Consider the following 13971-nt stretch of genomic DNA (forward strand, 5'->3'; position numbering starts at 1 on the left):
TACTAATTTTGATGCATTAGTGTGCTCCAAAATTTTTCAACTTGGGAGCCCCTGTGCCCCTTGGATAAACTGTTTGCGTAGAGCCCTGCAGCAGGGAAGGCATCTAATACTATATCAAAGTCCCTACTTGTTACTGGGAGGTTACACAAAGCCAGAAATTCCTTATAACTAAGAAAATGGCCATCTCTGTTGAAGAGTTGATTCACCAGAAAAGTATTATTATTGGCAGTTGTCAGTTCCTGCTCCTGTCTGCACTTGCATTTGAATAGGAACACGAATCCCCTTTCGGTAGTCACTCCATTTCGCAAAGGACTCATTACTACTAGTTGTTGCTCTCATTCGTAACCATATGAAGTGCAAACCTAACTGTTTTAAACAATAAAATGAGGGGCAACAACCATATTTTTAGCTGCAGTGTGAAAGAAGCTCAGAGAACAGCATTAGAGAATTGTTTTGCTGATTGCTTGGTAACAGTACCACTCAGTAACCTTGCTGAAACTGCAAGCCCATATAAATGATGGGCTGTATTTGATGTAAGGAAGTCATATTGGTAGCCATTAGCAATATTTGGGGCTTGGGGTGGTTTTTGGCTGAAACCCAGCCCTGCCTGGAATTTTAACATGAACATGAACAATAGTGACAGTAATCCGACTGAACTGTCCTTTCACAACAGGATTCCGAATCTGCAGGGCGAAGAATCAAGCACCGACTGCCTTGTGTTGTGCAGCTCTTTAAGGGGATAGCAGTGCTGCTAAACACTGTGACCCAGGAGGAGTGCTGTGAAGACCGCAGCGATTCCACTCCTGTCATTGTAATTTATAGCCCTCTCAGTCTGGGCTGCTGATGGGAAGAATGCCACTATAACTCCCTGAGAGGGGAAGAGATAAAAGGAAAATCTGATCAAGGTCATATATGCTGCGTATTTGTATACCTGCATGGGATGGCAACAATAAAGCATTGTCTGAATTTTGTGGGTAGAATTTGTGCAATCAAGGCTGAAGGTTTGATGAATAATTTGGGTACACAAGCTCTCGTGTTAGCGGGACGTTTTTTTGCGACTTTTTTTTAGTGGTTGAAATAATGGTCCAGATGGTTGTGGGTTTGAATCGCAACTTTAACTCTTTTTGCTGTTGCTCGTTTTGAATGGAGCTAAAGGGAATCGGTAACCATTTACAGTAGGGACGATAAATCGGCAACTGTTTTGGTATCGGCCAATATTAGTGAACATTTTCATTATCAGTATTGGTTCGACAAAGCCAATATGGCAACCGATCATTATTTCTCTATTCGAACGTCTAGTGCGTCATCCTTGCAAAAGGCCATGACTGGAAACAACATAAGGCTACAACTATTAATATGGCCAAAATTCATTAAATGAAGCGCTGTTTCTGCATGCTCCTGGAGTAGCCTCTTGTAACATTTTGTCATGCAATGGCTCTGCTCTATTTCTATTTGTCTGTCAGGATTTTAAGAACCCTGTATATTTTCAATCAGATATTGAAAATATCTTATCTTCTCTATGCCTTCTCAGAGTGGTCGTCATTTGGTTGTCTCATCAGAAGTACCGATATCATTTTGGGGACTTTATAAAAGTTTCCCATGATCCTTCACTTCTCTGCCCAGGCTGTACTATTATCTTTGCGTTAATGAGTTCCAGGAAATATAGATTAGGAGAACACTAATCCATAGCCAAGGTGCTTTGACCCCATGGGACCAGGCCGGCTGTTGTGTAGGGCTATTATACAGCAGTTTCCTACAGGAACTCCTTTATACTCTGAGAAGGAACACAAAAGGGGGCGTAAGCTCACTCTGGCGCCTCCAGTGCTTTGTGAAAAGGAAAGCATTTCCTTGACAATTTATTTTTTTCCTGTTTTGAAAATTGTGGACAGGCAAGATTTAGTGTGATGTTCCATGTTTTGACCACAACTCTGTTTACTTGCACAAGGCCTATTGAAGCTAACCAAAACATTATAGTTGGTAATGCAGCTGAAATTGAATTGACATTTTGTGTTGTAATCTCTTATTTTAAGTATGCTCATTTCAAATTGACTGCATTAAGTAGGGCTAAATGTGCTGGGGATTTGTTAGTTAAGTTTTGGCTAACTGAACAGATGCCGTTGTATGCAGTTTGAATGCATTTTACTCCTGGCTTGATACGCTAAAGTGCATGCTGTGGGTTTACCCCACCTCCATGTGAGTGTATTTAGTTTACTTGTATTAGCTTGTATGAGACTAGTCATGCAGCTGGTTGGTTGTTTGTGGACTGGTGGCTATGTGAGAGAGGAGGCCTGCACTTTGCCGACATGCATATTATGTTCGATCTGGTGCCAAAAGCATAACAATCATTAACATTTGAAATGGAAACTGATCTTTACCCTGACTTTAATAGCCTATATTTTAAACCGATCTTCTGAATATTATATATTTTGATCAGAAGCTGCAAAACCTGCGAAGCTTAATTCCTTGATATTTTGGAAGAGACAAACCTTTTCTGATGTACGTCAAAATGGAATTTTAGATGATCTTTGCCTTGGACTGAAAAAAAAAAAGATTTTCCTCAGAATTAGTCGATCACTCTTGATATGTGAGTTGCATCACATGGCAAGATGGAATGCGAGATTATTTGTTATTTGACGAAGGATAGAAGATGAGTGGCTATGTGGTGATAGAAGCTGATTTCAATTTTTTAAAGGCTGAGTAAAATTGACGAGCAAAATTGACAAGCAGAACCTGGAGCAAGAATGGGAATGTATGGTAAATGGCATAAACATTAGCCTACTAATAGAGAGTGCTATGCACTGGAGGGAACCTTCAAAAGAGTTTACTCACAATGCACTGTGACAGGCACCTTTGTTCAAGCACAGTATTTACTTGTTGAGTGGGTGTTCTTGTACAGTTCCTAAAAATAATTCCTCTTTTCAGTGTTGGAAAGAGGAGAAATAACTTGAGTCTCAAGTGCTCACAAACAAGATTTAACAAAATTTACAAGCAGCAGGCTACATGACAGTGTGGCTTGTCAGGCCTATTGTCTTGTTTTTGTTAATCGTGTGTGTATGAATTGGAAAGTAAATAATGGCGAATTTTAGTGTCCTGTGAACCCATTGATGTCTCTTGAGTCATGACATTAAAATTGTTAACACTCGACCTGTGTTTTTTAAGTCTTACGTGAAGCATGTTTATTTTGTGTATTCAACACAGAACCTAATAGACCAAACAAATTCAGCATTGTCTGCTGTAATTTAGTCTCAGTAAAGCTTGTCAGTGGGATTGTTTTGTCTCTGATACCCCTTGTTTAGATGTGGGGTATTCAAATGTGATTGACTGTTTGTTCTATAGGTCTGGGGATGGTTTTCAATGGTGAGTGCTCATAGATGTGGAGACACCATGTCTGCATGGGGCTCTTGTTATAATGTTGCTGACAATAAAAGATTGACATCATAAACTTTCTCTGAGACCAGAGCTGGGATAAGCTTAGACTAATGTTAACACTGTGATTAGCTAAAACATAACAAATGCTTGAAATTCTTGAAATAAATAAATAAAAGCTTGAATGCACTATTTAATATGATAAAGAATCCAGTTCAAATTTTATGATGTATTCACCCTCTACATTAGTGTTCTTTGACATGAACATTAAAGTGCCTCTATTATTATTAAAATAAGATTAGAAATAAACATATTTCTTGCATTTAGTAAAAGTAGAGGTACTATGCAAGGAACATGTACCCTCTAGTAGCATGACATGAAAACAATTTAAATGTATAGGCTGCATCCATATGAGAAACCTCAAAGGCTCTAAATAACTCTGTCCTGTTTTTCACAAGTTCAAAGGAAACTCATGTCGGCCACGATATGTTGATCTGCTTCCGTTATAGAGTGCATCCTGAGAGCAGGCTGTCTCAGCAGTAGGTCCCTCTCCACATTAGTAAAACAAGACATTTTTCACTGCTAAGCACTGCTTTCAACTGGTTTTTACTCCGCTTTTCTGAGCGCACACACACACACACACACACACACACACACATTCACATGCACATATGCATGCTTGGGTCGCCAGATGTAGAAATTGTCAAAACCGGACAACATGCACAACTCCTAACAAAGGTTAGGAGCTGTCAGGACCAACGGTGGAAATGTCATAATTTGAAAAGTGGATATTTTTCTCAAAAACCGGGAATTTGGCAACCCTAACGTATGCATGCACACATGCACACACAAATATAAAAGTGCTGATGTAACCTTGGACGCATCGTCATTTAAAAATAAATGAAATGCACATATTTATTTATTAATAAATAAGTGTTAACACGTATTTGTTACTTAATTACACATAGATTACTTGCCATTACAATCTGTGTAAACAACAATGTTGTGTAAACTTGCCATGCGGGTGATTAATAAAACTATAAAACCAAATAAAACTACAAAAGTCAACATCAGCTTTGAATAGGCTGTTCTGGGCAGCCACATTTCTACTTGAGAGAAGAAAATAATCTATTTTAGTAGCAATAAATGTGCTATTAATGTAGGCTTCCTCCCAAAATATTTAAATTTTCATGCGTGTCACATGGGAATAGTAACTATACGAGTGTCTTGCTATGGTATGCGCAAAATAAATGAATGACCTTACAGAGTTACAGAGTTCATTGGTTTACATCTTAGGGGTATGTTGCCGTGGTTATATGGTTAACCGATTACCAGCACAGCCCTACTTGACATAATAGATGTTTTGTGACATGGCCCTTTATCATACTGGAAGTAGCCATTTGTAAAAGGGTAGGTTGTGACCCTAAAGGGATGCACATGATCAGCAGCAACATTACTTAGGTATGCTTTGGCATTCAAATGATGCTCAGTTGGTATTTTGGGCCCTGTGTGTGCTAAGTAAGCATTCACTTCACCATTACGCCACCACCACAGCCTGCACTGTTGTCAAAAGGCAGGATGGATCCTTGGATTTGTGCAATTTAGGCCAAATTCTGACCTAAATCGAGATTTGTCAGACGATGTTTTTCCAATCGTCATTCATCCACTTCTGGGGATCCCATTCCCACTGTAGCCTCATCTCCCTGTTCTTAGCTGACAAGAATGTAACCTGGCATAGTCTTCTGTTGTTGTAGCTCATCCGCTTCAAGGTTTGACATGTTGTGCTTTCAGAGATTCCCTTCTGCTCACCACTGTTGTAAACAATTGTTACTTGAGCGTGTGTGGCCTTTCGTTTATCTTGAACAAGTATGCCCATTCTCTTCTGACTGCTCTCATTAACAAGGTGTTTTTGCCCGCAGAACTGCTGCTGTTTTTTGTTGATCGCAGTCTACAGACTGTGGGTCAGCTGTTTCTAAGAAGCTGGAACCACCATGTTTGGCACCAACAAAAATTCCACAGACAAATATACTTAGATTGCGTGTCCTTGCCCATTCCTCTACAATTTGCCTCTCATAGTCTTCTGCGCATCGTGTCTTGTGATAATTTCACCCCCAATGTACAGAGATCATTAGCGAATACCTAAGCTGACCATTTAGGATTTTTTAACAGCTCATATAATCATCCTGTCATCACTTTCTGAAGTCTTCTGATGATGGCCTGATCGCTGTAGATTAATAAGTCCTCCAGTAGTTAATTTCTTCCTTTGGATATTCCAGGCCATTGAATTTGGAATTCAACATTCTGCAATAGCTCTAATAAATGTTTTTCTTTGATCATCACAATAGCTTTCTTGGTTGTCATGGGTTCTCTGGGTATCATCTGTAGTTTTCTTGTCTTGTATTTTTTAGCTTGTAAAGTAGGCTCTACAAGCACTTCCATAGCATTGAACCAATGTACCCATGGCACAGCATTTCCATTAATAAATAATTAGAATAACATGTTTACATTGTGAATTGTGAAACAGATGACAGTCTTTTGTCCCAGTACTTGGAATAGGGGGGCTTGACTTATTGAATGGCATTGTTGTAATATACATAGTTCAATGTCTGTTTAAAAAAAATACTTTTGCATTTAAATGTGGATTCTTGTTCATGAAAAACAGTTTGAAGCATACTGTCATATGCACACTATTGTAGGTTGTATGCTTTATCATGTACATGTTTGTTGCAGGAAGTCGCCACTGCTAAAATCAACAAAATTCTGATCTAATTTCAAGGCCTTCACAAGCATTCAACCTTTCCCAACTCCTTGAATTATTTCACTTCCTGTTTGTTCCCTGATATCAATCTGAGGGTGATATTGACTTGAACTTGACCTCGACTGCTGCCCCCCTCCCCTCCCCCCCAAGACCCAGACTCAAGCTGAACTGAAGTCATTTCATGAAAACAGCCAAATTTTTTTCCTAATTGAGACTATTTAGTTTGATGTTCCACTCCAGGGCTCAGAGGTACAGAGTATAAAGAAACCTTAATTTATGCATTCTGCCTTTCTGGACAGCTGCTCTGTGGCTCCACCAGCAGAGACGACAGAGATATATTGGCAGTGTTTCAGTTGGAAAGCAAAATGTCACTCCATGATAGTCGTTTTTTATCGTTCTGCTCAGAGCTTTCTGGTGTGTTTTTGGTCTGATTTTGGATTTTTTTTTCTCATTCTTTTTTCAGATGGGTAGTTTTTTATTTGTATTCGGAATTTCTTTTGGCTTTTTGTCACAGGTGTCTCATTATTTATATCAGTATTGAATAAATGGCTGTTCAGTCTCTGGAGGATGGTTTAGGACTACTTCTTTATACAGAGATTAATATTGTTATCGTTTTACCACTGTGTCCACTCTGACTAAATATTTCTAAACCTTGTGAATAAGGCAGTTTTCTTGGAGATAAGGAAACTTTGTGTGAGGCTTGCACCTGTTGAGGTCACTGACAGTGTTTTCTTATACTGAAATAAAAGATAGGCCTTAATCAAACTTAGTTTTTGGATCCATGAAGTGCAATATAGTAGACATTTAATTATCTTGTGCTAATTAAGAATACATATGTTCAATGTAGTAAGAGGACCCATACATTCATTCCAATTATGTGTGGTATTCAATCAAAAATCAATGCAGTTTTAATAGTAATAAAAATTGAGTAATTGGTTGTACTTGCTGACAGTTTTTTCGCTGTTCTTTATATTTTAGGATGGCACGAGGCAGCGTAGAGAGAGGAAGAAGACAGTTTCTTTCAGCAGCATGCCAACAGAGAAAAAAATAAGCAGTGCCAGCGACTGCATCAATGCCATGGTGGAAGGCTCTGAGCTGAGGAAGGTCAGATCCAACTCCCGCGTCTACCACCGCTACTTCCTGCTGGATGCTGACATGCAGTCTCTTCGGTGGGAGCCCTCTAAGAAAGAGTCTGAGAAGGCCAAGATAGATGTCAAGTCCATCAAGGAAGTGCGGACAGGGAGGAATACAGACATTTTCAGAACCAATGGAATATATGACCAGATATCAGAGGATTGCGCTTTCTCGATTATATATGGAGAGAACTACGAGTCCCTGGATTTGGTGACAAACTCTGCCGATGTGGCGAACATTTGGGTGACAGGGCTCCGGTACCTAATATCCTATGGGAAACACACCCTCAACATGATTCAGAGCAGCCAAGACAACTTGCGGTCTTCCTGGCTTTCTGATCTCTTTGCTGATGCTGATACCAAAGGCAACAAGCAGATAAGTTTGTGCTCTGCTGTGCAGCAGATCAAAGACTTAAATCCTGGCCTGAAAAATGTAAAAATAGAGCTAAAGTTCAAAGAATTTCACAAATTTAAAGGTAAGGTAGGTGGTGAGGTAACCAAGGAGGAATTCATTGAAGTTTTTCATGATCTTTGCACCAGACCAGAAATTTACTTCCTCTTAGTCCAGTTCTCCAGTAACAAGGAGTTCTTGGACACCAAAGACCTAATGATGTTCCTGGAAGCAGAGCAAGGTATGGCCCAGGTAAGTGAAGACATCAGTCTAGAAGTCATCCGAAAGTATGAACCTTCTAAAGAAGGGCAGCTGAAGGGGTGGCTCTCCCTAGATGGCTTCATGAATTATCTCATGTCATCAGAGTGCCACATATTTGACCCTGAACAGAAGGCAGTCTGTCAGGATATGGACCAACCCCTGTCCCACTATTATATCAATGCCTCCCACAACACTTACTTGATTGAGGATCAGTTTCGGGGCCCCTCTGACATCACAGGATATATTCGTGCTCTAAAGATGGGCTGCAGAAGCGTAGAGTTGGATGTGTGGGATGGACCAGACAATGAGCCAGTCATCTACACAGGCCACACCATGACATCACAGATTGTTTTCCGCAGTGTCATTGATGTTATCAACAAGTATGCTTTCGTTGCATCCGAGTTCCCCTTGATCCTCTGCCTGGAAAACCATTGTTCCCTGAAGCAACAAACGGTCATGTTCCAGCACCTGAAAAAGATCCTGTCGGATAAGTTGCACATTGATCCACCTAGAACTGATGATAGCTACCTACCCTCCCCTGCTCATCTGAAGGGGAAAATCCTCCTGAAAGGTAAGAAGCTGAGCCCAAACTGCACAGGTGCAGAGGGTGATGTGACTGATGAGGACGAGGGCGCGGAGATGTCCCAGAGGATGAGCAATGAATCAGGGGACCAGCCAAACAGTGTCCCACCCAAAAAGTTTCAGCTCTCTAAGGACCTTTCGGATCTGGTGACTCTTTGCAAATCCGTGGGATTCAAGGACTTCCAAGCAGCATTTCAGTGCCAGAAGTACTGGGAGTTCTGCTCCTTCAATGAGGTTTTTGCCAGCCGCTGTGCCACGGAATTCCCAGGTGACTTTGTGAACTACAATAAGAAATTTCTGGCACGGGTTTACCCAAGCCCAATGCGGATCGATTCGAGCAACATGAACCCTCAGGACTTCTGGAAGTGCGGCTGCCAAATCGTGGCCATGAACTTCCAGACCCCAGGCCTGATGATGGACTTGAACATTGGCTGGTTCCGTCAGAACGGGAACTGTGGATATGTCCTCCGTCCAGCCATCATGAGGGAGGAAGTGTCGTATTTCAGTGCTAACACCAAAGACTCTGTCCCCGGCGTTTCCCCGCAGCTCCTGCACATAAAGATCATCAGTGGACAGAATTTCCCCAAACCCAAGGGCTCAAGCGCCAAGGGCGATGTCGTTGACCCGTACGTCTATGTGGAGATTCACGGCATTCCAGCTGACTGCGCTGAACAAAGGACTAAAACTGTGCACCAGAATGGGGACAACCCCATTTTTGATGAGAGCTTTGAGTTTCAGATTAATCTTCCTGAGCTGGCGATGGTACGCTTTGTGGTGCTGGATGATGACTACATTGGGGACGAGTTTATTGGGCAGTACACCATTCCCTTTGAGTGCCTGCAGCCTGGCTTTCGGCATATCCCACTTCAGTCACTGACAGGGGAGATTCTGCCACATGCCTGGCTGTTTGCCCATGTTGCCATCACCAACCGTCGAGGAGGGGGCAAGCCTCACAAGCGTGGACTGTCAGTGCGCAAGGGCAAACGGAGCCGAGAGTACGCCAGTATGCGAGTACTGTTCATCAAGGCCGTGGACGAGGTCTTCAAAACTGCAGCTCAGCCACTGAGGGAGGCCACAGACCTTCGAGAAAACATGCAGGTGATGATTCCGGTCACACATTTTTCTTGTCTCCTAAAAACTAAATGTAAAGGCACTGTTTCCTTTATTTGTTGTGTCATTCGTATTATACATTTGAAGGTTTCTTTTCTGGCATTTTTACATTTGATCTTCAGCCCAGCCCAATCTTGATTCACATTACTACAGCCTTGGTATTGCTATCACACCTTCTGCCTTCTTTTCATTTTAATTTCAAAAAGACCCATTCATTTTTATATGTGTCTGCAGAAGTACATATTCCAGGATGCCTAACATGACCCAGAAATGAAACCCAAATCAATGTTGAGTAAATTCAAGGGATATCTGTACAGCAGGTGAACATAAGTGCTGCATCATGCCATGGCTTCATGCCATGCCCATAGCTTGATATTTAATTTAATTCTGAAGATTTACTGGTTGTGTTGCGTTTAAAAAGAAAATACAGATTCAATTTTTACACGGATTCAAGATGACTTCAAAGCTAATATGTAGTTGAGCAGTAAGAATTCAGACATCCTGACACCTTGTGTATTCCGACACACAGGTAGTGGCTTATGAACATAATTCCTTTCATTTTCTAAATGGAAAGCATGTTCTGTATGTCTTTTATCTGAAAGAAAGTAATACTTTTAAAAGCAGATTATGCTGTCAGAGGGATAGATGTTATATCTGAAGAATTGCACTTAAAGTTTCATTTCATATTGGAATTGTGTCAACCTTTCTGATTAAGCAGTACTAATACTAAATCTGGTACTTCTAGTACTAGTGGAACTACTAGTCAAAATATATAGTTATGGCCATGATAACAATTAAATACTAGCCTATATCATCGCAATCAGCCATTAGCGCAGATGCCACTTTCTCCCCCTTCACTGTCTCTTTTCCTCATACATTGTGAATTCTCTGCGCTTATGCATTTTTCGAGTCCATAGCCTGCATTAATCACCAATGAATTGTTTAATTCTTTTTTCTGTGTGGAATAGTTTAATCTTGTATAAGCTCCAGGTGGAGAATCAATCACTGTAATTCTGATGCTGCTTGCAAATAAATTTTAATCAGGCATCAAATCCAATATCCTAGGCTGTACATTTGGGTTTAACTAGTGAGTATGCTGCAATCTGCAGGGCAGTACAACACGTTAGCATGAAGGACAGAATTGTATTCCAAAACCAAATATCTGTTTTGTATTCTTGTTTTGTACCTGAACAGTAAGTCCCTGTACTGGTATAATTACTTTTTTGCTCTGCTAAGTACGGCCCAGTTCTGATTCCGGAGAGGAGAAACGTCTGGTCTTATCTCACTGTAATCTGCTTCATCTCATTTCAGAAAAAAGCATCGACCTTTTTTTAATCCAAATGTACGTATTTGTCATACGCAAACCGTAGTCAAAAGTATTTTTGTACACTCGCTCTTAGATAATAGTATGGCAGCTCGTATAAACTGTAATGATGTAGATGAAGTTCTGACCTGACAGCAGCTTTTTATAGTTTGTCCTTCTGACTCAAACCTGCTGTATGTCACTGGTGGAAGCTGGGAAAGCATAAGCATAAGCATGAAACTGAAAAAACTTTTTTGACAGGTTTTTTTATTTTAACTTACCCTGCCGTTGAAACATAATATTTCACGTTATTTTACGAGCGGTGGTTTATGACTTTTACTTAAAGTTCAAGATCATTAATTTCTCTGGTGGTATTTCAGATACAAGATTGTTTTGCGAGTCTGAAATAGAATTGGAAACATTTGGATGTTGAAATTTTAACTAGTTATAATACCTGTTCCAAATTTGATGTTCCATCTGTATTTGTTTTGCAAACCCACTGTAAAATTTACTGATTTACTGATCTAATGTAGCCTAAACATGAACCAAGTCGTTCATATATCTCACATTTGTTTAGCTAGGTGTCAGATGAAATGTGTTAATAAGTCAGAAAAGAAAGTCTGGAGGAGTGCAGTCTTGGACAATGATTGCTTGTTGATGATAACACTTAGGGTGATGCAGTGTGAATGCATTTTGAAATATGTAACACTGAAGCTGCTCCTTCACAGTGGAAGGGGAAGGGTTCATTCAAATTCTTCATAAAATGGCAAGAGAACGTCAGTGATGAGATGCTGAGACAGCTGAATATTCAAAAAATTTCAGTAATTAAACATTGTGTAAGTACATACGTTTAAACTGCTTCTATGCTCCTGTAGTAAAAAAAATAAAAAATTATGGGTAGGGTGATCCTTCTTAGTTTCATTTTGCATTGAACATCAATGCACACACAATGTTATGGAGTTACCTAAAGTAGGCCTATATTTTCATATAAAATTATATTTAAAAACTTCAGCAATTTAACTTCTTGATTAAATAAACATTTTGTATCTACATATTTTATTCAAGTTTTGTTTAATTATATTTTACTTCACTTCTTCCCTTTGTTTTCCATTTTGAAATTGACCTGTGTGGTGTCAGTGTTCTGGAGAAGAACAATAAGAACATAAAATAAATAAATCAATCAATAAATAATGCAAAGTGTGGAAGAATACACTGTTTGTCGGCAGTAAAAACATGTAATTATCTTTACAACATGTGCATGCAGGTTGTCAGCCGCATTGGAAGGGAATGGTTAAAGGAACGCCTCTCATTCCCTGTTCTTATTTCCCTTGTCCTCCCTCCATCTTACTGCCCCCACAGAATGCCATTGTTCCATTTAAAGAGCTGTGTGGCCTGTCGGCTGTGGCAAACCTCATGCAGTGCATCCTGGCGCTGTCGTCTCGCCTCACCGGGGCAGACAATGCCCCCCTCCTGGTGTTCAACCTGAAGGACCAGTACCCCACCATGGAGCCGCTGGGGCTTCTGCCTGAGGTGCTGAGGAAGGTTGTCATGGCCTATGATGTGGTGAGCATCTGCATTTCTACAAGCACCGCACACCTCTCTGCTAGCATCACACACGTGATAAATGATGTTTTTATATTAGGTTACTAATGCTATACTGCTTGCCACTTGCACAAGAACTGTAACCGAGTGAAATGTCAGTAGCACTACAGGAGCGCTGGCCCTTATTAGAGTGTATACCAGTTATAACTGCTGCTGGTAAAGTATACAGGCATGATTAGTATGAGGTCAGTTGTTTTCCACTGATCTGGACTGCTGATCATTGAAGGATGATACCATAGCCCAGATTCAAGCTATCAACGTTGAGGGTAAGCCAGCACTCGGAGAAAGTGCATTTACAGACTGAACTACTCAGTAGGCGAGTGCTGATTTAAAACATTGAAATATTTCTTAAAGTGCTGCTTTGCATGTATGTATTTGCTTAGCACAGTGATTTCCAAGCACTGAATCCTTTTATTGCAAAATGTCAATGTTTTATTGTACACTGTATTTTTGAAAACTCTGATCTGATCCTAGTGCATTAGTTGGACGCTTGTCAACAACCAAGCAATCAGCATTTTCTCAGGTGAAGGGTAATCTTTTCATTAACAAATTAGGCTGAAAATTTGGAAAATATTATGAGAGCATCAACAGGATTGGACAACATTGTATGTGTTCATAAGACTATATAGTCAAGGGTGGTACTTAGTTCAACTTTGATCTGCTGTTTTCGATTGAATCATAATGAGAGTGTGTTAAGTGCTGGGACACTAATTGTATACAATGGATTAAAGTTACATAACCATATTATATAAGTATTGCATTGTCTAGGCAACAAAAAACCATGCCTGAACTCACACAGCCAGACACATACGGTTTTGTCATGATTGGAAAAGGCAGACAAAAGCTCATCCTTGAAATTTGATGGACTGCATCACAATACCCAGTTATTTACTTCCGATACGCATTTGATTCAATTCCAGTGTTGGTATTTGCATCCTGCCTTACATAAACTCACAATGTGATGCAGAAGTGGTAATAGTGTTCATTATCACCCTTTCGAGTGTTGGGCACATCATTTAAATTGCACAATATGGCTTGTTTGTGTGTCCTTTAAAAGTATTAAGGATTAGCCTATTTGTATTTTCTTTTCAATAAAGCCTTTTACCCTGGTGATTTATGGTATAGTATCTCCGAACTGTAGGGTTTATATGTTCTATATCCCATTTATATAACTGCAGTTTTTCTGGAGCTGTAGAGGTAAATGACCTTGCTTAAAGCTATAGTGCACTACTCCATAGGGAATTCTATGGAACTCTTCAACATCGTATATGAACAGTATTTTTTTTTCCCCTTCACAATCTTTATAGTACGGAATTTCTCAATCTCATCCACAGACCTGGATGGGCTAACATGCCTGGCTTTATAAAAACAGATAATTCTGCATTACATTCATGTAGCACCTTTCATTTCATTATCTGAATGTACTTATCGATCAGTGGAGGGGGGGAAACCCACCTCAAATAAC

At 40.1% G+C, this 13971-nt stretch overlaps 1 protein-coding gene across 2 annotated transcripts in view; it reads left to right on the plus strand.

The window, feature by feature from the left end:
• Positions 1-13971, plus strand: part of LOC135262124 (inactive phospholipase C-like protein 2) — a 61572-nt gene that overhangs the window by 25682 nt on the left and 21919 nt on the right. For both annotated transcript variants that reach the window (XM_064348999.1, XM_064349008.1), the window contains exons 2-3: positions 7103-9589; positions 12264-12467. In XM_064348999.1, coding sequence (XP_064205069.1) covers positions 7103-9589; positions 12264-12467 — 2691 coding nt within the window. The remainder of the gene's footprint in view (positions 1-7102; positions 9590-12263; positions 12468-13971) is intronic.

The sequence above is a fragment of the Anguilla rostrata genome, chromosome 1 (assembly GCF_018555375.3).
Source record: "Anguilla rostrata isolate EN2019 chromosome 1, ASM1855537v3, whole genome shotgun sequence".
Classification (NCBI taxonomy): domain Eukaryota; kingdom Metazoa; phylum Chordata; class Actinopteri; order Anguilliformes; family Anguillidae; genus Anguilla; species Anguilla rostrata.